Source organism: Macrobrachium nipponense, chromosome 21 (genome assembly GCF_015104395.2).
Source record: "Macrobrachium nipponense isolate FS-2020 chromosome 21, ASM1510439v2, whole genome shotgun sequence".
Taxonomy (NCBI): Eukaryota; Metazoa; Arthropoda; class Malacostraca; order Decapoda; family Palaemonidae; genus Macrobrachium; species Macrobrachium nipponense.
In genome coordinates, this window is record NC_087212.1 from 9,779,755 (window position 1) to 9,804,513 (window position 24,759).

The window sequence follows — 24,759 nt, forward strand, 5'->3', positions numbered from 1 at the left end:
AAGTTTTTTTTTTAAATTCGCGGAAAAATACTTATAGGTCTACAAGCCGAAAACTTTTGAATCACGCGCCTTGGGGGATGCTGGGAGTTCACGGATCAAGGCGTTGTTTTGTTTACAATCGTTACGCAGGCGTGCAAGCGCGAATTTCTTTCTTATCGCACTAAAAAGTATCAGTGACATATCTCAAAAATTATTTTGTCACTTTGACATAATTTTTGCACAGTTTTAAATTATCCGTTACATGAAGTATTATATATGAAAAAGTGCGCAATATCATTTAAAATACAACAAAAAAATACTCATGATTGTAGCTCTTATCAGTTTTGAAATATTTCCATATAAATAACGATAAGTGCCAAAATTTCAACCTTCGGTCAACTTTATTTCGATTTATGGTGAATTTATGAAAAACTTTTTCCTTACGTCCGCGAGGTAACTCTTCCGAAAAAAATCATACATGCGATTGTGGTAATGTTTGCACCATTTTAAAATTAGCCATTACATAAAGTTTTATATATGGAAATGTGTGCAATTTCATGCACAATACAACTAAAAACAACCCATGGTTGTAGCTTTTATCAGTTTTGAAATATTTTCATATAAAAAATGATAAGTGACAAATTTTCAACCTTCGGTCAATTTTGACTCTACCGAAATGGTCGAAAAACGCAATTGTAAGCTAAAACTCTTATATTTTAGTAATATTCAATCATTTACCCTCATTTTGTAACAAATTGGAAGTCTCTAGCACAATATTTCGATTTATGGTGAATTTATGAAAAAAATAACATTTTCCTTACGTCCGCGCGGTAACTCTTCCGAAAAATTCATACGTGCGATTGTGGTGATGTTTGCACCATTTTAAATTAGCCATTACATAAAGTTTTATATATGAAAATGTGCACAATTTCATGTAGAATACAACGAAAAATAATTGAAGGTTGTAGCTTTTCTCATTTTCGAAAAATTTGTATATAAATCACGATAAATAGACAAAAAACCATGTTCGGTCAACTTTGACTCTACCGAAATGGTCGAAAAACGCAATTGTCAGCTAAAACTCTTACATTTTAGTAATATGCAATCATTTGCCTTCATTTTGCAACAAATTGGAAGTCTCAAGCACAATATTTTGATTTATGGTGAATTTATGAAAAAAACTTCCTTCCCTCCGCGCGCGGATTCTCCGCCATAAATCTCCGAATTGTGTACATCGCATTCTTGGAAAATTTGCTCCGTTTCATATTAGGCATTTCATAGTTTTATATATGAAAATGTGCGCAATTTCATGTAGAATAAAAGGAAAAATATTTGAAGGTTGTAGCTTTTCTAATTTCCAAAATACTAATTGCATATAAAAAAAAAATTTATAAAAAAATTTCTACATTTGGTCAACTTTAACTCGTCCAAAATGGTCGAAAACTGCAATTGTAAGCTAAAACTCTTACAGTATCGTAATATTCCATTATTTAACTTCATCTTAAAACAAATTCGAAGTCTCTATAACAATATTTAGATTTATGGTGAATTTTTAAAAAAAATACTTTTTTACGTCCGCGCGTTACGAATTCATGCATCATTTTGTGATAATATTTTCTCTGTGTTGCTTTTATCGTTTTACAATGTGTTATATACCAAAAAGATTGCAATTTAGTTTACATTACAACGAAAAAAAAAGTAACTTGTTACCTTTAACCGTTTTGCGCACAGCGCGATTTGAATACAATTATATATGAAATTTCGTTTTTGCGCTATCATATATCGCATTATTTATATATGATAATGATAATTCTTATCATTTCTGATGGTTGCATACTAAACTTCAGGCAATGACAAAAAAAGGAGCAAAAAATGAACTCTTAATCTTCAAAACTAAGCGCGCTGTGATTTTTTGAAAAAAATTATTTTTTCCGCTTCCGCGCTCACTCCAAACCGGCCCCGGCATTCGGTAGAGGTTTTGATTTTTACCGCTTCAGCGTTTAAGGGTTAAATTGTGCTTTTGAAAAAACAAATACGTAACCTGAACTTAACTGACAAACCACAAAGAAACAAAATGAAATTTGAAAATAATTGCACAAATTCCATATCACCTTTATTTTGTACCATGAATTCACCAAAACTATACATACTGCACTCACTATATACAAAAAATTCTCACTAAAGAGAAATTACCACTGTAACGTACTCTGGGCTTTCATCCTGTTCCCTTGCGACTCGGTCTCGCCATAAATACAATGCCTGCAGTGCAAACATCTGTCTGGAATTAAAAGTCTTTCTGCTTCGACGGTATATTTCCATGTGACTATCAGGACCAACAATTGGTTTCTCATACCTCTGCAAGATAAAACATCAATATAAAACATTTATTATACAAAACACTCTTCATTTTTCCATTCTATAGGTATGCAATATATAGTATAGTTATCACTATTACCCAAGTATCACTGAAAAAGTGGTGCCTGCATCTGCAGATTTCAATTTATAAGACATTTTATGTTCTAATAACTCCATTCACATCCATGTAAGTACATGGACACATTTGGAATGTTTTCATTTTGCCCGTAACAAAACATTATAGTAACCTACTGCATAGGAGCACGAAAAGCACAATAAAGCAAATGATTATGTAATAAGCATTTTTCAAAGACGTAAACCTGGATTCCTTTATTATAGTGGTGGGCAATGCAGCTTGTTATATAAGTAGATAATGGATAGGGGTATACACCACTCAGTGACTAAGCTGCTCACTTTTTCCTTTGGCACCAAGGACAGAGCAGAGTTGATTTGAGGTGAGATTAAGATAAGACTGGGTTTGGATATTTAGGACAATGCAAATCATTCTCATAACTTGTTATTTGTTCCTATGAAATACAAACCTTTGACTTTATTATATTGTAGACTTGCCCCTTAGGAAGGTCATCTTGTGGAACGTGAACGACATCATTCCTTCACAACCCTTATCCTGGTCATGATAATGACAAAGGAGGAAAAACTAGAAAGTGGGAACAGACCCAACAGAAGTTGGAACTTTGGTGATTAGCGTAAGTACCCACTCACTGACTGTATAGGAACAGGAGACATGGTTGAAAAGAATGACAGAGAGATTTGGAAGTTACAAAAGCTTGCACATGACAACACCAAGAACTGCTTTTGGGCCTTCTTACACTCAGTGCCATACTTCACCTACTTCACTGAGACCAAGAAAAGCATTCTTCAGGTAGATCAAGAGTATTAGTCTAACCCCAGAAAAAACAGCACAAAGAATGAGGATCTACAGTCGTGGGAGACGTAAAGCAACCATATGCACCCCTGAACTCTTGACTGATTCTGCTTGCATTTACTATTCTTAGACCAGCACTATCCATAGAAGTAAAAGTGTCATCTACAAATAGCTGTTTGAAAAAGTCAATTGTACATTTGGTGAGAAATGGGTATCCACCTTCCTCAAATACATACCACTAATTACCGTGTAGAGAAACTTTAACAACCAATTCCAGCTGGCAATGGGATATACGTACTCCTATATAAAAGGTTTCTGCAATGTTTCACTACATTGTAATAAATGACCACTAGGGAAGTTCTGCTGGAGTAGATTAGTACACTGAAATCAGTGGCTGTATTTTTGCAATCATAGTTAATTGGTAAAGTGGTCTGGGTTAGCCAAAGATCTGACCCGCATGAGCCTGGCAATTAAACGTAATGGTTGAGGTTAATATGTTGCAGCATAAACTACTGGCTCACAACTGGCATGTTGTTCCTGGAGGATCTTGTTAGAAGAAAAGTTCTATTCAAAATTTAATTTCACTGAAGCAACCATCATTTTTAATGACATCTGTATAAGAGAGGGTGTCCTTCCCAATTACGAGGGTTGTCCGTAAAAGGTTCCCAAAGATTTTTCACAATGAAAAACATGATTATTGGCATTGAATAATACATTTTTGGAAAGCTTAGACTTTTTCCTATTTTTCGACATGATCGCAGTTCAGATCAATGCATTTTTGCACGCGGTGTACCATCTTCTTTATGCCTGAATCATAGAACTCTCCCACTGCTCCGCAAAAGTAGCTTAAAACTTTTTCTTTCAGCTCCCCTCCGGTTCTGAAATGCGTTATGGACGTCTGTACCTCCGCCTTTGAATTCTCTGCACCATTGGCGCATGTGTTGTACGCACATACACTTTTCTCCATAGACTTCACACAGTTGGAAATGAATGTCCACCAGTGCAGTGTTTTTTGCACACAAAAAACAAATCACAGAGCGTAGTTCGCACCTGGCGAGAGAAGCGGGTGGGAGCTCCATCTCTATCGGCTGCCAAGCCAAGGCTGAGTGTCACAGACAGCACGCCGGGGAGGAGACTGGGAGAGGGGGAACCAAGCTATACGCCAGTGTCACCGGATCCCGCGTAACAGCGTTTTCCTTGCGACTGCAGCTCCTTGAGAACCTTATTATATGGACAACCCAAGTGCATTACCACAATTATTTTCATTACTCTTATTCGTGTGAATATAATATGGAACAACCAACATGAGTTACACCTGGCAATGCAGGTGCCTTACAATAAAGATCCACTTTGTGAGAGAATGAAAACAGCAGATTGAAATTCATTACTCAAACTCACAATGTGATTTGGGAAAAAAAATCTGAAATGTGCAATGAATTAAAATGCACGGATCTAAAGAGAACAAATGAAAAATGACAAATTTTTAATCAATCTGCATTTTCCATAGTTAACAAACCTTCGGTCTTAACAATATGATAATCTTCTAGCGCTAGCTGGAAACCATATTAAAACAATCAAAGATTTTAAAACAAGGAATCTGTGGCATCAGCAACTCATGCATATACAAGGCGGATGCTGGTCATCGACCAAGCCCAAAACCCTGTGATGCGCTAGTCTTTCTTTGACCGCCTTGGAGAGTGCATCGCTTTGCTCTCCTTTTCCAAGCCAATTTTTTTTTATCATAGCCTGCGCTTGTTTCTTTTTATTTAGCCAGAAGTTCTGTGGCCATCAACGTTATTTATTCAGTAATGTCTCAGTTTTATCAAGGTAATATATTTTGTGCATACACTATAAAATATATATAAACAAATTTCATTCTTACCTTTGCGCATATTTCAGCTGATCGGCTGTATACGGCAGTTATCAGATTATTCAGGTTGTTTCCCTTTTGAATCAATTCATTCCTCATCATGTCAAATATGTATAACAAATGATGAGAATCTTGTCTTGCGTAGTTGGTAAAATCTTCTGGCAGTGGCCTGAGAATAGAATGAAACAAATACATGTTAGTTTATGATTTTACACTTTACCATATAAACAGAGAGAGAGAGAGAGAGAGAGAGAGAGAGAGAGAGAGAGAGAGAGAGAGAGAGAGAGAGAGAGAGAGAGCTAATTTTGTTTGGGCTACAAACTCTGGAATTGCTGTCAAGTCTGCAATACCTTGAAATAAGTGTAAGCTATAATACTGGAAGGTCTTTGTTACTCATGAAATATCTGATAAGCTGAGAACCTACTCAATAACAGAAATGGGAACAATAAGGTACACTCATCTTTTTTAGCAGGTTTTATCATTTTACACTTAGCAATTATCACTATTCTAGTAGCATTCATAAGCTTGTAATTACATTTGCAAAACCTATCACTGTAAATGTGTCTTGTGAAATGGCAATCTTACCTTATTCTCCAGTCAGCTCTTTGATACACTTTATTTGCCTCAATACTGCAGAAACGGGACAGAAGAGCTGCTAGAGATCGGTGGGGATATTCCAATACAACAGCTGCTTGATGAGTATCGAAAAGATTGACAATGTAGACACCAAAATCACGCTGGAGCCAGAGGATGTCATGATCTGCTCCATGGGCTACCTAAAAATCATAAAATTGATTAATTTTAAGAACAATCATAATAATTTGTGAATGAAGTAAGATAATTTCTCAATATTAACATACTTAACATTTATGGTGAATATAGTACACTGGAATCGCTGTAGATGTTCCAAATATTATTTTTCTTTGAACTAAAGATTATTATATATATCCATAATGCATATTCAAAAAAGGCTATAGCCTTACTATTCAGGCCATTTCTGGTCCCCTGCAATATGCCCAAAGTCAAACCAATTGTCCAAATGTGGCCATTTTCCATGCATAATGATCTTTTGCTTGCAATTAGTCCAATTTTTTCATATCAATTAATAGCATACTCAGGGCAATGTTATGTCCCACAAAATTAATTTACGTTCAAGAATAATTTGGAAAAAGACCTAATGGCCCACCAAGGTACACGGCAGATGGTATCTAGAGTTCTTTGCAGTGTCCTTTCACACCCAAGCTACACTACTTTCTTTCTTTTACTTTTTTTCCATTCCCTTTTGTCTCTTGTCACCTATTTCTAATTTTCATCTCTCATTTGAGGACAAATCCTAAGGGTATGCCCTATAGGTCCAGACTTAGCAGGTTTTACATTGAATATCAGTAAAGTTTATGGTCAACCAAGCTAATGTCATATGAGTTCTCCTAACTAATTACCTGAGAAGGTATCAGTCTAAACTGAATTCTTTTACATTAAAAACCCTCAGACTTAAGGGAGCCAGTAATGAGAGGGATGTGTTCACTATCAAGATAGATCACACCAAAATCACGAAGGGTTCATATAGCCACTCCAATTATAACTTAGGTACCATCCATGTGATATACAGTAACTAATACACTTTGCACTTGTAATACATTTTCCAAAACCATTTCTATACATTTCAAAACTATTTTAATGATCAAGCATCTTTTGTAACCTCTGTAGTCCACATGGAACTGAACATTACTGAATAATCAAAGCTTCAATATGATAATAAACTCAAAATAGGGAAAATAGTATAATGACAGAGAATAGTCACCCTTGCATTTATATAACTCAAAAATAAGTGTTTAATTTTAGCAACTTACCTTTGTAATTTTTGGGTCTGTGAATACTTCATTAAGAATTGTAAGCTTGCCTCGGAGTGCCAATGGATCAATTATGTAGTCCATCTCCCTTGTTGATATTTGCATAAGACATGCAAGTCCTTGATATGATCTATATGAGTGATGCTGAAAGGGAAAACTTTGGTGAGTTCCTTGGTTATAATGCATGTTCTAGTGCTGGGTACTTCTAAATATAGTTTTAAAACTGCAACACGAAAAATAAGTTCTTGATAAAATGGAGATAGTTACCTATTACTGTTGTAATGTTTGCAAACAGTTATTTCTATAAAAAAAAGGAAACAAGAAAATAATAGACTAATTGCTATACACACATATGTAAGGAACGTACACAAGAACCAAAAAAAAGGAAACAAGAAAATAATAGACAAATTGCTATACACACATATGTAAGGAACGTACACAAGAACCAACTAACATAAAATTAGTAGCTCTTCATCATAGGAGATTGTTACCTATTACTACTGTAAGTTTTGAAAAATATTATTTTTCAAAAAAAGGAATCAATGTCATACAAATGCAATGAATGTTTGCCCGAAAAAACAAATTTTGCATACAAAGTACCTAAACTGAAATATCTTAGTCCAAACCCAAACACATATGCTCAAGGTTGCTTAGTTTGATTTTATCACTCAAGTACCAAAAATTATTCCAACTGCCAAATCAAAATGAAAAATGAAGAATAATGAAAATGAGCTCACACACCATAAAATACATGCACAGCATCAGTCTCATCAAACTTAACAAAACCATTTGGGTCAACAGTTACCTAAGATAAAGTTAATATTTTCCAATGACTAAAGATACATTTATTTATAAGAAAAACATGGTACTCACAATCCAGTGTTTAATAACTATGGCTTACTAGCAAGAAAATGAGATGAATTAGAAATGAACTGTACAAATAACTGTGTATCCCTATTTCCTAACTAGTGTAGTCCACCTCTTTCACTGTGTCTACTTTATTCTCCCTGTTTACTAACCTGTATTTAAAATGCTGTAAAGACCTGAAAAGTGCTCATTGAAGGAAAGGCTGAGCTCTCCTAAAAAAGCTTCAGTTTTTAGTCTGAATCTTCATTCCCTAATTATTTCTTTTTTGACAAAGTTTTCTGTATTATTCTAAACAGTAATCCCATGGTATACTTTACCTCTATATCAAAACCAAATGCTTTGCACTCTTTTAGTTCTGAAACCATTCTTGCCAAATCTTCCACTGTCTCTACCATGATAATAGGAGTATCTGCAACTGGATTAGGAAGCTGAGGTGTTACTGGTTCAAGCTGTGAAGGTGCAGGGTTCCAGTGTTGGAGTTCATATTCATATGGATGTGAATAACTGAAAGAAAAGTTTTGCAGCTTAATATTCAGAGAGCTAAAACTTCTAACACCAAGATTTCTAGAAGCCTTTAATCATAGGAATAACTACGGTTTTCTATGCCATATAAACTATTGTTTAAAAAGGACTTTTATTGTTACTGCTAACTCATTTCGCACTACCTGAGAGCCATGTCTATTCTTAAAGGGCTCACACAAAGGATCTGTTCTGAACTGAGATGAGAATTAAAGCAAACAAGAAAAGAACAGAGAAACCAATAAGATAAAATGAAGAGAGCAATGCCCAACTTTTAGAATCTCCTGAGTGGAATGTCCTTCTCCCAAACAATAGTTATTACTGTGCTTAGAAATGTGACTCAGAGCTCTCAATAAACTATTTTATTATCATGTCCATCTAAATATTGTATGTAAACCAAAAAATAATGAATATTTAATATTTGCCTCTAAAATGAGGCATTTAAGAGTCATGTTATTACCTACATGTAAATTTTAACAAAGTTTAGCTTTGAGAATGTGATTAAAAACAACAAAACAAATTAACACATTTTATCTACATCTTCTATAAACTGGAGCAACCGACATACTGTCCCTAAATCAAATTTTACAAAATCATAACAATAAAATTTGAAACTTTCAAAACCTTTCAAGATTTCAAGTAAATAAAAGTATTTCAGCACAAAAGTCAATTGTGATTCAACCAAAACTTACTATTCTTTTCCACTGTCATCAATACACAGCATAATTGAGAGAGGCTTTATGTTGTTGGGCTTTTCATCTATCAGAGGCAGAAAAGGTCTCTTATGAGAGTTGTCTACTTTCTTCTCGAAGAATATTTGGGGTTTCTGAACACTGCGGGATGCAAGGAGAACAACACTCTTCCCAGTAGCAACAGAAGGACCCTACAATTTAGGAAGAAAATATCTATTTAAAAGCCAAGTATTTTCATTTAATGTTCACAAAAGTAAAGAAAAAAAAAGGATAGATCATTATACATGAGAGAAAATCACTTAATTCTACCTTTTATAGTACATACTCACCTCAACTTTTTTCAGGCTGGAGGGATCAAGGATCTCTGCATCAGCATTCTTCCTCAAACCTGAGGCCTCATCAATATCTGAATTCTGAAAGTAACACATTCTCATGTATATCTAAAGATCAGTATTTCAAGATGTACCTAACTGCTGAAGCAAAAAATTTATCCAGCAATACCACCTTCATCTTAAAATATGCAACTAGTACACAAATAAAAGCACCTTACCAGAATTAAATCATAAATTTAATTACATCAAGCAATTCCAAAAATTCAAATTGCAAATATCCTAATAAAAAAAAGAAAAAAAAGAGGAATTAATAGCTACAAAATTTCGAATGTATATTATAAAAACATTAAAGTACAAATGTTCTGACTTACAATCCTCTCAAAGACTGCATCATTTCCCTCACGAACCATGTCAAACTGATCAAGTAATTTGTGCCGTGTTAGGCCAATTTTGATATCCTGGTGTTTGAATATATTGCTGATCCTGAAATAAAACAGGAATGAAAATAGAACATGTTTAAAACAGAACTTCCTAAGACCACAGGCATATTTCAATTCCACCATGAAGAAAGCATAGTATGTATACAGTACAGTATTCTTCATTCCAAAATACCCGGGGCTTGGCAATAAATACTCTCATACATACTAGTAAAATCAACTTACAAGCCAAGCAAGGGACATTTTCATAATTTGAAGCTGGAAATGCTGTATAAAGTTCAAAATGTGTATATTTACACACTCTCAATACCCTTGAATTATGTATACAGAACATGTGAATATAATTCACTTGATTATTAGAAATTATCAAATGTATTGTGTAACAAAATTTCTTTCAAGAATCATAAAAATATGTTCTGAAGTACTGTATCTCTTCTGTGCTAATTACCAATTTAAACTACAGTAGTCACATGCGGTTCACCAATCACTACAATTACGCTGCTGCAGTTAAAATGAGAGAATTTTCTAAGTGTGACAGAAAACTTTCAATCATAAAAAGCAGACACTGTAGGGGATTCTAACAAATTTCCATTACTGTAGTATCTACTTACTTCATAAAATAAAAATGTAAAATAATAGCACAAACTAACAAATAATCACTAAAGGTAGTAAGATCTCCAACAAGTCACTTCTAATGCTGACATAAATAAACATAATACTGTACTTACAAAGACATCAAGCTGCCATTGACCTGTGCTATAGTACGCTCCACTCCTGAGTAGTCTCGATAATGATGCCATCCTGAAAGCTCACCACTAAGCTTCTGACAATTTCGGACACAGACCATAACATCCTAAAATAAAAATGAGAACATGAACAGTACTCTCTTCAGGAAGAGGCAAAACAGATGATGAGAGACAATCGTGCCCACCCCTTGAGTTGCTTTCTAGCAGGCCTGAGGCAGTACATTTATGAATATTTCCATTTGTATATTCCATAGTACAATATAAGAACCACAGTCTTATAGGCCTTCCTTACCTTTGCGTGCATGTACATAACAAAGATGCTGATACCAACTTTGCAAAATGAATATCACACTCCAGCTCAAAAAAGGTACAAGCACATGAAGAACCATAAAGGAAATGAGCTATGCAAATAACAAAACTTATGGAAGACCTTCAACATAAAAATCTTCAGATACCAGTTATTAATGGTTATTACCAAAAATTTAGAATGAACAGAAAAGACCACCTTGAGCAATTCTTATTTTAACATCAGTGTTAATAAAAGAAAATCCCACACACAACAGCAAAGTTCACGGAGTATGTATTATATGATACATTTCAGGTACTGCAAAAATTACTTACTGGTGTTAAGGGCAAGATCAGTTGTTTTACAACACTAAGAATCACTATATATATACCATGGTGTTACAAATGTAGCCTACTAAAGTGAATCATAGAGAGTAGGCATAGGTTAGCGCAAGATTACCAAATCAACCTTTCATTCCAGATCTATGTCTACCACTGGAGGGAGCTAATTTTCCATAAAAAAGAGCAAATAGTACCTTAAATGAAAGTTGCAAAACCAGCTAAAAAATTTCCAGTTACTCCCCCCCCCCTCCCCCCCTTACAGAAGCCCCAGTTTCTGAACACTAAAAGGCCAAACATTACCATTAGATATATGCAGAAATAATTGTAATGAGTTAGGCTACTGCATTTCTGATGTAAATGAATACAAAAATTTGTCAGAAAAGCCAGACTTCAGTTTTAGACGGAAGAGTTAAGAGTGTGATAAATTGTACTCTGCTCTATTACCACAACCACTCCCAAGAGTACTGTAATACAGCCCCCATAAACTATAGATAGTATATATTTCGGTAAAATTTTTACTATAATTTTCGTAATATGCACAATAAGTAGACTTAAAGCACAGCATAAAAATTCTGCATGGTGATAATAAAGTAAAATACCCTAATATCAAAATGGGAGCCAGATGAGAATGATGACGCAGGGGAAAAAAAATACACTTTCCTAGAATGCCACATCCTGACCTAGCCATATCTTACTTCCTAACCTGAATTAGGTCACTATGCCCTGACTTGGCTGGCGGGCTTCGCTGCCCTGGACAACGCCACCCCTCGCCGTTCCCCCACAAAGGAAATACTGAATATCAGAAATATGGATTAAGTTCCACTCAGGTGTAGTATGAGAGTCTACTCCCATTATTCTCCAAATTACATCTAGGGTAAATGACCAAGTGGCTACATAGCGGCCACCTTCCCGAAAAAGTACTTGAATTTGCTGGCCCCTCCTGGCAGCACACCAAAACCTCCATGTTCCTCTTGAAGTAAATGTTTTCTTGTAATTACAAAATAATGGTTTAATTCAAGCGCTTTTCTGGGAGGTGGCCATGTTCCGAGAGAAGTGGCCGATACTTAGCCGTTCGGTCAATTACCCTACTACATTAGAGATTAGCCTGTCCTACTTCAGTAATAGCCTACAGCCTGTAACTCGTCTCACTTCTTTCAAATGAGCACCCCATTTTTAGAAGCTTGAATTTTGAGTCAATGGCATCTGTGGTGTAATTGTTCCATATGTGAGCGGTGACACGGCGGCCACCTCTCTCGGGACACGGCCACTTTCTAAAAAAGCGTTTGAATTATGCCATTATTCCGTAATTCAAATACTTTTTCGGGAAGGTGGCCATATTCCAGGATCGGTGGCCGCTAATGTCAAAGCTCGGTCATTTACCTTATAGGGGGGAAAAACCAGCGACTACCAACCCTTATCACGGTTTTCAGGTCTTATTTACTCGATATTTAAATGGTGAAACAAGAATACAATTACAACTCCAAGCATACCATTCAAAAGACTGAAGTTTCATCAACATAATGTGATATATGAAAGCCCCATACGAAATAAAATAAGCATGTGACGCTCTTCGTAAAATATGTTTTCAAGGCAGTTTTGAAATCCAATATGGTGGCTACCGTGGGATGTACAGGTTTTGATCAGTGACGAAAATCATCTTTCCCAGCCTTCCCAGCAATCATTTGAACAATGTTAGCGTATGTATGTAACGTTTATTGATCTTACTCAAGATTGCAGTTGTAATCAGCACAATAAAACAACATTTTGTTGCCTATATTACTGAAAGTATGAAACTTTTTATTCCCGGGGTCATGGTTTGAACTGAATTAATTCTTACCTTGTAATCGGTGGTTTTTATCCTTACTGCCATCACAACTGAAACTCCACAGTGCTTATATGATTGTTATTATACACATTTTGGTCTCAGTTCACTCCACATTGCACTTTAAACAAGTTGCTGTTCCTGGTTCCTAAGCGCGCGCGCCACAAACACAGTTACCAACAGCAGACGACGAAACTGCAAAGTTTTATTCCTTAAATTGTTTACTTTACTCGTTATTTAGTTCAAATTTACTTTGTTATTTAAAAATTTTAATTTAATTCATGTATATTATCCCTTTTTTGCAATCAAATTACCCCGAAAAATTACAGATATTTCTAAAGTAGATACAATCAAATGTTTCTAACGTTTTCGTACATCTGGCTGCCGAAAACCATAGAGGAACGACTACGGATAAGTGAATTATATACATTTTTTTTTTTTGCTTTTTTGTTTTTGCTAGCCACTTTGTTTCATTGATTTCAGTCTATGATTAAGCAATTTTGAATTTCTTTAATAACCGTATGCCAGAAATAAATGTAACCTTTAATGTTTGCATGCTAAGAATGGCAAAATCATCGTTGCCACATTAGTGGAGGCTTCACACATACGCCGTTTCATTATTATAAACTGTTTCCATGAATTCTAGTTGTCATAGTAATCCAATAATGATAAAATTGCTTTAATATTTATGTATATAAACTTCCAATACATAGCCTAATTTCACCAATTTCAACGTTTTGTGTGTAGTCTTATACCCAGTTTGGAGGGTCAACACATACCGAATGGCAACAGAGAGAGAGAGAGAGAGAGAGAGAAAGGAAGGCGAAGGAGCGAAGAAGGAAAGGGGTGGCGGTGGAGGGGGGGGAGAGGGTAGGTGGAGCTTTATACGCGTGTTCGTATCCATTTCTGCATAATGGAGTTTTTGTCTCTTGGTACAAGGACAAGTGTCGTTATTCTTTACGATTAGTAATTCACGATACCCTTATAAATTACGGCACTGGGTGTAATGCACTATAGCAAAATCTCGTTCTGATACGAGTGTTCGTTACAGAAATAGGTATTGCCCAAAAACGTGCTTGCACTGTCTCTGAAACCCATAGTAGGTATGCTGCTTAGTTGTCAATCAAGTTTTTTGTAATCAAGTATTTTTTACAAGCTAGCTATTGAATAAATTTGTATTTTTCTCAATCAAAACATATGCCCCTCAATGGTAACTTTCCTCTTTTAACGACTTTCTGGTCATTGCAAATTCGGCCCCATAATTTCTTATGGTGCGAAAACAGAGGCGCTGGGACCAAAAACAATTGCGTCACACTACGGCGATAATCCGGCAGTAAAACATCTTCATATATCCAAAAAGTAAATAATAAAGATATATATGCGCATTACGATTATACCAATTACATGAAAAGCTGATAATCTGCATGAATAACTGGTAAACTGTTCTGCAAGAAAGTTGAGTAAACCAATTATTTACAATAGGTACGAAAGTCAAGATGTCGTGACGTCATAATACAGGACTTAAAAGAACGTTCTAATTCCAAAAAAATAATTACTTAAATTTGAGTCAGAACCGAGTTACTTTTTCAATAACGAATATTTTCAAATTAATCATCATAAATATGTAAAATATTAATGTTTTACTATTTATTTTAAAAATTATCGAAGTGCACTCTTCGTCGTAGTCTTCTACAAAACAGTTGTTTACTCGGTGAGGAAAAGTTTTCCGATTGTTGTGATGAAAGTGCCCCAGCATCTGTGGGTACAAGTGGTGTGCCGATTTATCACAGGAAATGGTTAGTTTATTGACACAAGCGACTCCTAAACATCAAGATGGAGTTAATCTTCTAAATACTTCGAGTAGTAAGTAAAAATGTTGAACGCGTTTTGGTGAGATTTGCACTACGTTTGACACCGTTTTCACTACCCTCTGTTTAAATCTTAAAATTTGGCCTTAATTTCTAACTTTGGAGAAAATACTTACTTCAAAAGGAGATTAGAGATCTTTAGCTCCGTTTCTCACCAACAAGAAGTCGCGACTGATGCCCATCTCCGATGTCAGGACACGTTATAATGTACTATTTTTGGGATTGTCCAAGCTGATCGTACATGGTCCACTCTGGACCCTACAGTTTTTTACCCTAGGTCAAAGACTTTAGAGAACTGGAAACTATTACCCAACACAGATTTTACAATAACACTGAATACATTTGTTTTCTGCAAGAAGAAACTCAGGGGCTCAACTTGGGGCTCGCAAAGGGCACCGGTAGGGCCGCTTTCATCTCAGGGACCTGGAAAACTTACGATGCCAAGCTCTGTAAACCATACTTACTTTTATGTAATCTTCCACAGTTTTATTTGCAAGGAAGACTTCCTTGCAACTGCCGTTTACCCTGTTGGGTTCCATGATTACGATTAAATAGCCCGCAATGCGTCGTACAGGTTACAGATGGGCACAGACTACCCTGGGATACCGATGCATGGGGGCAACTTTGACCTAAGCCCACGGATTAAGGTCAGGTCTGAGCAACAGGTCACACTTTTTCACGCCTGCCGGTATTAACTGTCTCTTATACGATCGAGCTTCACCCTGAATTCATGGATGCGTCTCCATAAGTATACAATTTAACCTAAAAACACTAAACAGACAACGTGTTGTTTGTTTACAAAACCACAGTCAAGTCTCAGCTCTTCTTCTTCTTCCTCAGAATTAACAGACCACAGTTCCGTCGACTCAAGAACACTTCTGACGAATTTTACTATTTCCTCCGCATGAACTTTGACGGGAAAGCCCTTACTGAACTTCAGAATCGACAAGAACAACTATTTATCTATTATTTATCTCGATATTAACAAGATTATACGATACTATGGTGCAAGCATAAAAGAAGCATGCGCAGACATGAAGGTGGTGTGGCTAGCCGAAACGACTGAAAAATAACCGTACAAGAAAATTAAAATTAGGAAGATAAATATATATCTATCAACGTATTTAGTCAGAAAACAGAATAACATATTAGAGTGTTAAGTAGAGTGAAAATACCGCATTAGTTGTCTTCTCCCTGCGCCCACACCAAGAAAGATTAACAAAGTTTGAATTTCAAGAACATAATGGATATGGATTTAAAAAATATATAAATTAAACAAAATTGTGGCGTTGAACTATTTCCAGTGGCATTCATATTAACAGGGCAACAAATTATTAAAGTTCCTGCGTTACACAGAAAACCACAGAAACATAATATAAATTTTTTTTTATTCTTTTTAAATATAATATAAATGTTAACAATTATAAATGTTATTTGCTCTGATTTAGTTTTCCTTATTTCACGTCCTCCATCTGGTCTTTATTTTGGACATGTTGTCTATATAGGAGATTGAGTAATTAATTTTGAAAAAGGAAAACACAAATTCTATGATCTATGGTACTTTAAAAGTGAATATACTAAATAATGTAGGTCCAAGAACCTTACCTTAAAAAGAGAAAAAAAGTGAAAGACGTAGTAAGCATTTGAGAGTTCAACATGTTGCTGGTGAGCCTTCTGTGCAGGTGTAGGTACGATCCGGGTAACGTGAAAGATTTCTGCACAGAAAAGGTTTAGCCGTGATTTAGCAGTTAAAAGTATAAATGTGGTAATGAACCACTATCTTGTTTTTATTCGGAGCTACTCCCGGATAGCGGCATCAACTCTCTCTCTCTCTCTCTCTCTCTCTCTCTCTCTCTCTCTCTCTCTCTCTCTCTCTCTCTCAGAAATAAATGAAGAATTAAACAAAGATTGGGATACCATTTTCGTAAGTGATGATATACATGTAAATACGGAGATATTATATAAAATATTAGAGAAAATGGTGGATAAATATATACCGAAGAAGAAAAGTAAACATCAGTCATGCATACCAAGAGACAGAAGGATCTTGTTCCAGAAAATCAGAAAGTGGAACAAAGGTTTTACAAAAGAAAAAAAATGCATGGAAAGCGATGGAACCATAAAGTAAGATAGAAAATGCAGAACAAAAGATTATACAATCAAAAGAAAAAGAAAAACGGGACTTGGAAGAAAAAAATCCTAGTAAATATCAAGCAAAATCCCAAACTATTGTACCCGTATGCAAACAAGATGAATAAAAGAAGAATAGAAATAGGCCCTCTAAGAACTGAAGGGAAATTAACGAATTAAAAAAAGGAAATATGCAACATATTGGCAGAAAGATATAAGAGAGAATTTACCCCTAGAATTGATAATGAAGATAATGATACAGAAATAAGGGATGAAAATAGTGAATATTTATCAGACATAGATATTAATGAAGCCGATATTGTGCAGGCTTTTAATGAAATTAAAAATGGAGCAGCAGCTGGGCCTGGTGGTGTCCCTGCTATTTTGTTAAAGAAAGTAGTTCATTCTATCGCAAAGCCCCTTGCAATGTTATTAAGGCAAAGTGTAGATACAGGCAAGATTTATGATGAGCACAAATTAGCATATATTACCCCTACTTTCAAAAGTGGATCAAGACTAACATCACATATTATGAAAGTGTATGAAAGGGTAATGAAGAAAAATATTATGAAACATTTAATAAAAAATAATTTGTTTAATATAGGACAACATGGTTTTGTACCCGGAAAAAGTACACAAACCCAACTGTTAGTCCACCGTGAGAACATAGACATAAATATGAAAAACGGAAAAGAAACAGATGTGGTTTATCTAGACTTTGCAAAAGCTTTTGACAAGGTAGATCACAATATATTAGCGAAGAAAATTAGAAAACATAATATAGTGGACAGTAGGAAGATGGTTAAAAGAATTTTTACACAACAGAAAACAGATAGTTATTGCAAACGATGAGAAATCGGATGAAGCTAAGGTAATATCCGGTGTGCCACAAGGTACGGTGCTAGCTGCATTGCTGTTTGTTATTATGATTGCAGACATAGACAATAATGTTAAGGACTCGGTAGTGAGTAGTTTCGCCGATGACACAAGAATAAGTAGAGAAATTACTTGTGATGAAGATAGGAACGCGCTACAAAGAGACCTTAACAATGTATATGAATGGGCAGAGGTAAATAGGATGGTATTTAACTCTGATAAATTTGAATCAATAAATTATGGAGATAGAGAAGGAAAGCTATATGCATATAGGGGACCTAATAACGAGACAATCACAAATAAGGAAGCAGTTAAAGACCTTGGTGTGATGTTGAATAGGAACATGTTATGCAATGATCAAATAGCAGTTCTATTGGCAAAATGTAAAGCAAAAATGGGAATGTTGTTACGGCACTTCAAAACAAGAAAAGCTGAACACTTGATTATGCTTTATAAAACGTATGTTCGTAGTCCACTTGAATATTGCAATATGATATGGTACCCACACTATCAAAAGGATATTGTACAAATAGAGAGTGTACAAAGGTCCTTTACAGCTAGAATAGAAGAAGTTAAGGATCTTGACTAATGGGAAAGACTAAAATCCTTAAAATTATATAGTCTAGAAAGGATAATTCAGGCATGGAAACAGAGAAGGAATTGCCGAAAACATCATGGAGCTAAAAATATTAGAAAGAGCAAGCAGAGGTAGATTAATAGTGCCCAAAACTATACCAGGAAAAATAAGGAAAGCACACAGGACATTAATCCACTACGCCCTAGCATCGACAATGCGCCGTCTATTCAATGCGTTGCCAGCTCATCTGAGGAATGTATCAGGAGTGAGCGTAGATGTGTTTAAGAATAAGCTCGACAAATATCTAAGCTGCATCCCAGACCATCCAAGATTGGAAGATGCAAAATATACCGGAAGATGCACAAGCAACTCTCTGGTAGACATTAGAGGTGCCTCACACTGAGGGGCCTGGGGCAACCCGAACAAGATGTAAGGTTTGTAAGGTCTAAGGTCTCTCACTCAGGAAAAAGACTTTTTTTCATTGTTCTTTTGGTACTGTAAAGTATTCAACGTCTTTGACAGACACAGCACCTAGGAGATTTATCCTTTCTTGAAAAAAAAAGGGAAATTACAGACAACTGGTGGTCTGTCCCTTGGCTGAATCGGGATTTCTGCTACTTATTCTACGATTCCTTGCTGACTGTGTTTTGCTGCAGCGCGCGCGCGCGCGCGTGTGTGTGTGAACTATACAACTGTTTTATTCTATGCCTAGTACAGGCAATAAAAAGGCCTTTCTTGTTACTCCTCTTTAATGAACACCAAATTCTTTAGAAGTTGCATTTCAAGTCAATGGGCCCCGTTGGCTTTTTCATTAGAACAAGTTAAACAATAATAATAATAATAATAATAATAATAATAATAATAATAATAATAATAATAATAATAATAATAATAATAATAATAATAATACTTCGATGTTACTTCTGCATATTAGGAGACAGCCGATGGGGACACGTATCTCAGCCACAGAATCCAAAGCTGTCAGCTCATCTCATGCAATTATGAATTAAAATGTGGTAACGTAAAACACTCGCTAGTGTGACTCATGTCCGCTATGTACGTTCGCCAAAGTTCAAACCTGTTTTTGTGTTAACGTCAGCGCAGCAACGTAAGAGACCTCTGATGCAAATGAGAAAACGACTCATGTTTGTTTACTGATCCCAACTTTCAATTTGATACTGGATCACCTGGATCTAACAGGGCAACAGAAAACGGGTGTCTAGGCCTAAAATGAAAGTACAAAAAGCAAAAGGTTATGTTAAATGACCAAATGATTCGATTTCCACCATAGCCTTGCTAGTCCAAACGATTTGTACACAAAGACATCGAATTACCCTAATTACATACTCAGTGACTCAGAGGAAGGCGGAAAAGTCATTAATCTGAATACGTGATCAGACGGGCTTATAGGCAACTGATCGCAGGGAATTCTTATGACCGAAGTAACCACTGTAAAAAAATTATATATATAATATATATATATTTATATATATATATATATTAATTATATAGATATAATATATATAATATATTATTATAATAGTAAACTAATTACAGTATCAGAGTGCTTTTGTGTACTACACAGGCAGAAGATAACGAAGAAGAAGAAGAGGAAGGGATGTAACACTTCAACAGTGGTACCTCCTGGAAAAGACGTATATCCCTCCCCCTATCCCGAGCGAAACAGATCAGCCCAATCCCCCACCACCCAACCCCACCAAACACCAAAGAGTTGCATCAGGAACATGTGGTTTTGTGACGTCACTTAGCGGGCGGGAAGACTCGGGGGCCTCTCCTGACGTACGGGAAAGTAAAAAATGATTTCCTATACGTATGAGGATGTGTACTTTGTCTCTCTCTCCTTCTTCCTCCATCTGATTAGTTTCAAGCTGGACGCTGTGAGATAAACTTCAAGAAATAGCAGAGGCGGGTGATATCAGGATACGGCTTTCGAGGCGCTTATTAAGTTGGTGGTGAGGTCTAGACCTATAGCTTGTTCGTAGGCAGGATAAATGTTGGATCGTAGTGATGTTGGCAAGTGAATATTCTGCGGTGCGAGTAAAGTGAACTACGAAGTCAAACGTTGTTTATATCTATATATATATATATATATATATATATATATAATATATATAAAAGGAGCCCATAAAAACGCCAAAATATAGAGAGAAAATACTATATTTCAGAGACTACCTGAATAGAGAGAGCAGTCTCTTATATATAGTATTTTCTCTCTATATTTTGGCGTTTTTATGGGCTCCTTTTATTAATGGAATTCTGTTGTAACAGAACATTTTTACCAGTCATATATATATATATATATATATATATATATATATATATATATATATACATACACACACACATACATATATATATATATATATATATATATATATATATATATATATATACATATATATATATATATATATGTGTGTGTGTGTGTGTGTGTGTATCTTGAATCTATGTGCATTCGAAAATATTCTGTACCAATACAGAATAACTACTGATTGATACTATACTGATTGCTAAACTAGGTGGCCTTAAGCCAGCGCTCTCTCTTGCTCGTTGAGTAGGCAAGAATCTCGTTGTAAGTGTAAGTTAACGTAATGACAGACAAAAAGAGAGAGAGAGAGAGAGAGAGAGAGAGAGAATGTTTATGGTCTACAGTAAGCGATTGTAATATGCGTGATTGCGTGTTCCTTATGATAACTGATGAGAGAGAGAGAGAGAGAGAGAGAGAGAGAGAGAGAGAGAGAGAGAGAGAGTGAAAGCTAGGCTTAAATTAACATCAAGACTGGTTCCTTTATTCATATTTGATTCAGTACGACTTCCATCTTGGGCTGTGAGTAATGCGCCTCATTGAGGCCTGAGAGAGGACGAAGTGGGTAGTAATATTATTAAATATTTTTATTTTTGCTTTATATAAACATTTATTTCGGTTTCTATATATATTTACTGTTTGATACTTTTGTTCTGTTAGCCTGCTAGTCTCTCTCTCTCTCTCTCTCTCTCTCTGTCTCTCTCTCTCTCTCCGGGGACGAATATGTTCAAACACTCCACAGTTAAATTTAGATACCAAATACCCTGGGGCATCGCGTGACGTTGCCATAAACGCGGAAAAATAGGCTGATGACGTCATAACAATGACGCATCGGAGGCGCGAGACAATTGTATTTTTTACCTTGTCTTACGTTATAGAGGAAATTGTTGCTGGGGTTTCCTCAAGGTGAGAAGTGGTTAGGAGATGCGTTCTAAGGTTTGAATACCTTATTATATAATATAATAATAATAATAATTTGAAAACATGTTAACATTATTACAATGTTAGTAGTGTTATTAATAGTCTTAGTAGCGTCAAATAGCGTAGGTTAATAACTTGAGGACATGTTAATATTATTAAAGATAGTCTTGATAGCGTAAAATAGTGCAGATTACCCCATGAACACATGTCAATGTTATGGTTTTGTAGTTCGAACACGTGTTAATAATAATAATAATAATAATATAATAATAATAATAATAAAATAATAATAATAATAATAATAATAATAGTGTTGCTGCATAATGTGGCTTGGATTTATAGTTTTCACAAGTGTTAATAACATTAATATCTCAGTTGCGTTAAGTAGCGGGGATGTACAGTTTGAACGCGTGTTAATATCAACAACAGTCCTATCTACCACAAAATGGCGTGGATTTGTAGTTTTATTGGTTTAACTCGTGGGAAGACTTCGAAAACTTCCAGTTTTCACCGTGCAATTCCTTCTTCGATACAAGCGGCGGGAACGTATTGACTGGATGCGATACTTTGTCCCGAACGGTATTGACTCAGTCTAATTTAACGGTGAACTTCGCAACACACTGACATTGAGAGCGCCATTCGCTAACGGTTTGCTGTGAGTCCATGAATTAACCATTAACTCTACTTATCTAGGAAACTTACGAGTAAATGAGATAAGTAAAGAAGTTTTGAGAGGATAACGAGAAACAGAAAGGAGAGAGAGAAAAGTGCGCTTTTTGTTTATACGGATAGCTTATAGACGCTCAGTGTTTTCCTCTACGTCTGGCCTGGTTTACGCTCACCAAGATAGAATTTAAACTCAGTCTACCCGGTGCGTGGTTAAACATTCGCTGTTGATGTTGGGGCTAATTCAAAATGGAGGAGTTAGAATGACATTTGATTCGACACCTGCAGTATTACATCAGTGTTCTAACGTTTACACGTCAGCAAATGATATCAACTCTGACCATGTCCAAGTCTTTGTGGGGTCCTGCTAGGTCGAAGTCTATTATGTGTCATATACGCTAATAGACGAATACATCTAAACCTACACCCTCCTGTCAAGGTCGACGAATCAAAAGACAGACGATATTAAAAAATATATTTAAAATGAACTGAAGCCTCAGTAAGTCCTCGCATTGCAATTCCTTCCGTAACGTGACGCAATATGACTCAGTTAGCGGTATGACTGATTGGTTGATTGTGTGATAATGTCACTCTGACTGCTAAAGACACTCAACTTTTTGGCTATATTCCCTCAAAATCAATTTGCTTTTGTTGATGTAAACAGTGTATTCTGTACTTTAATAGTTACTCGACAGTAGTGAACTGAATACAGAATTTAGGCCAAAAACCAAGCACTGGGACCTATGAGGTCATTCAGCACTGAAACGGACATTGAGAGTGAAAAGTTTAAAAGGCGTAACAGGAAGGAGGAAAACTAATGAATCAATTATCAGGAGAGGATGGAAAGTAAGATGGAAGAAAGAGAATACGAAAGGAAGTACAGTAAAAGGAATGAAAGGGGTTGCAGCTAGGGGCCGAAGGCACGCTGCACAGAACCTTAACTAATGCCTGCAGTGCACCGCATGAGATGCACTGACGCCACTTACCCCCTACAGAAACTCGACTGTAGTGGGTCGCACTTTGCGTTGCTGGGAAGGTCATGGGATTACTATACCAACTTCGTACCGACAAAATGGCTAAGAAATTAAAGGGTAATACTTGCTGAAGCCATCCTTCTAAGGAGGAAATATTTGATAGTTCATAATATTATCATATTTCCAACACGAAATCATTTCCATTATCAACATCATCCACTCAGACTTCACAATAACTTCTTGATAAATAACATATACCTTGTTTGGTGTTTTAGTACAATTTCAAATGCTTTAGAACCATATTTTCGTCTTCCGTAGAATACAAATCCTTCATACATTTTCGCCTTACATTTAAAATAATTCCAAAGTATATTTTCATCTTACATATAATATAATTCCTCTGTATATTTCCACCTTAAGTTTAATACTATTTTCATCTTACATACAATAAAATTCCTCTGTATATTTCCACCTTACTGTTAATGCAGTTCCTGTGTATATTTTCGCCTTACAGTTGATATATTTCCTCTGTATATTTTCGCCTTACATTTAATATAATTCCTAAGTATATTTTCATCTTACAAATAATAAAATTCCTCCGTATATTTCCACCTTACGGTTAATATAGTTCCTGTGTGTGTTTTCGCCTTACATTTAATCTTTGCATTACATTTAACATGATTCCTCTACATTTTCGCATCACAGTAATATAATTCCTGTCTATTATCGCCTTACTTTTAATATAATTCTTCTGTACATTATCGCCTTACATTTAATATAATTCTTGTCTATTATCGCCTTACATTTAATATAATTCCTCTGTACATTATCGCCTTACATTTTATATGGTTCGTTTGTATATTTTCGCCTTTCATTTAATATAATTCCTCTGTATATTTTCGCCTTACATTTTAATTCTCCTTTGTGACTATTCACTACATCTCTCTTTAGTCATTTTAATATTTCTCCTTTGTGACTATTTATATATCTCTCTAGCCATCGTGATGTTTCTCCTTTGTGGCTATTTATATCTCTCTAGTCAATGCGTTTTCCTCCAAGAAATTCTCCGTTGGCCAACTTCCTTATCCTACTGAACAGATAAATAACATTTCCGTTCAGAGCTTCCCAGTCCTGCGTCATACATAAATCAAGCAAAGGTGTGTTAGGGAGTCAAGGACACAAAGTGAAATGTAATTACGTAACCAAAGACCCACGACTATAAATGGAAACTATTATAATATTACCCTGAATTGGCAGGAAGATTGATTCAGCTAACAGGTTTCGAGAAACCATTCAGCCAGAGTTTTGTTTACAAGCTACGAGTTAGATAGATACCACGGCTCGTCACTTTCCGGAAACAAATGAGTTACTATAGGGGCGTTTGGGTCATTTACCCAGCGTCATACGTATTTTGATTGCTACGGTGAAGCTACTGTGAA

General features: G+C 35.6%; 2 protein-coding genes across 3 annotated transcripts in view; one reads left to right on the plus strand and one right to left on the minus strand.

Moving 5' to 3' along the window:
- LOC135197768 (exosome complex component 10 homolog) overlaps positions 1–24,759 on the minus strand; it is a 60,362-nt gene that overhangs the window by 14,805 nt on the left and 20,798 nt on the right. The window contains exons 1-10 of one of the 2 annotated variants that reach the window (XM_064224850.1): positions 15,315–15,693; positions 10,516–10,640; positions 9,722–9,833; positions 9,348–9,431; positions 9,019–9,209; positions 8,125–8,311; positions 6,941–7,084; positions 5,676–5,866; positions 5,103–5,259; positions 2,186–2,334 (exon numbers count right to left, since the gene is read on the minus strand). In XM_064224850.1, coding sequence (XP_064080920.1) covers positions 2,186–2,334; positions 5,103–5,259; positions 5,676–5,866; positions 6,941–7,084; positions 8,125–8,311; positions 9,019–9,209; positions 9,348–9,431; positions 9,722–9,833; positions 10,516–10,640; positions 15,315–15,389 — 1,415 coding nt within the window. In that variant the 5' untranslated portion in view covers positions 15,390–15,693. Of the gene's footprint in view, positions 1–2,185; positions 2,335–5,102; positions 5,260–5,675; positions 5,867–6,940; positions 7,085–8,124; positions 8,312–9,018; positions 9,210–9,347; positions 9,432–9,721; positions 9,834–10,515; positions 10,641–15,314; positions 15,694–24,759 lie in introns of those variants that run through there. The other variant, XM_064224851.1, reaches the window with a different exon arrangement.
- Positions 20,294–24,759, plus strand: part of LOC135197769 (calpain-A-like) — a 31,153-nt gene continuing 26,687 nt past the window's right edge. The window contains exon 1 of the mRNA XM_064224856.1: positions 20,294–20,406. The gene's annotated coding sequence lies outside the window, so the exon portion shown is untranslated. The remainder of the gene's footprint in view (positions 20,407–24,759) is intronic.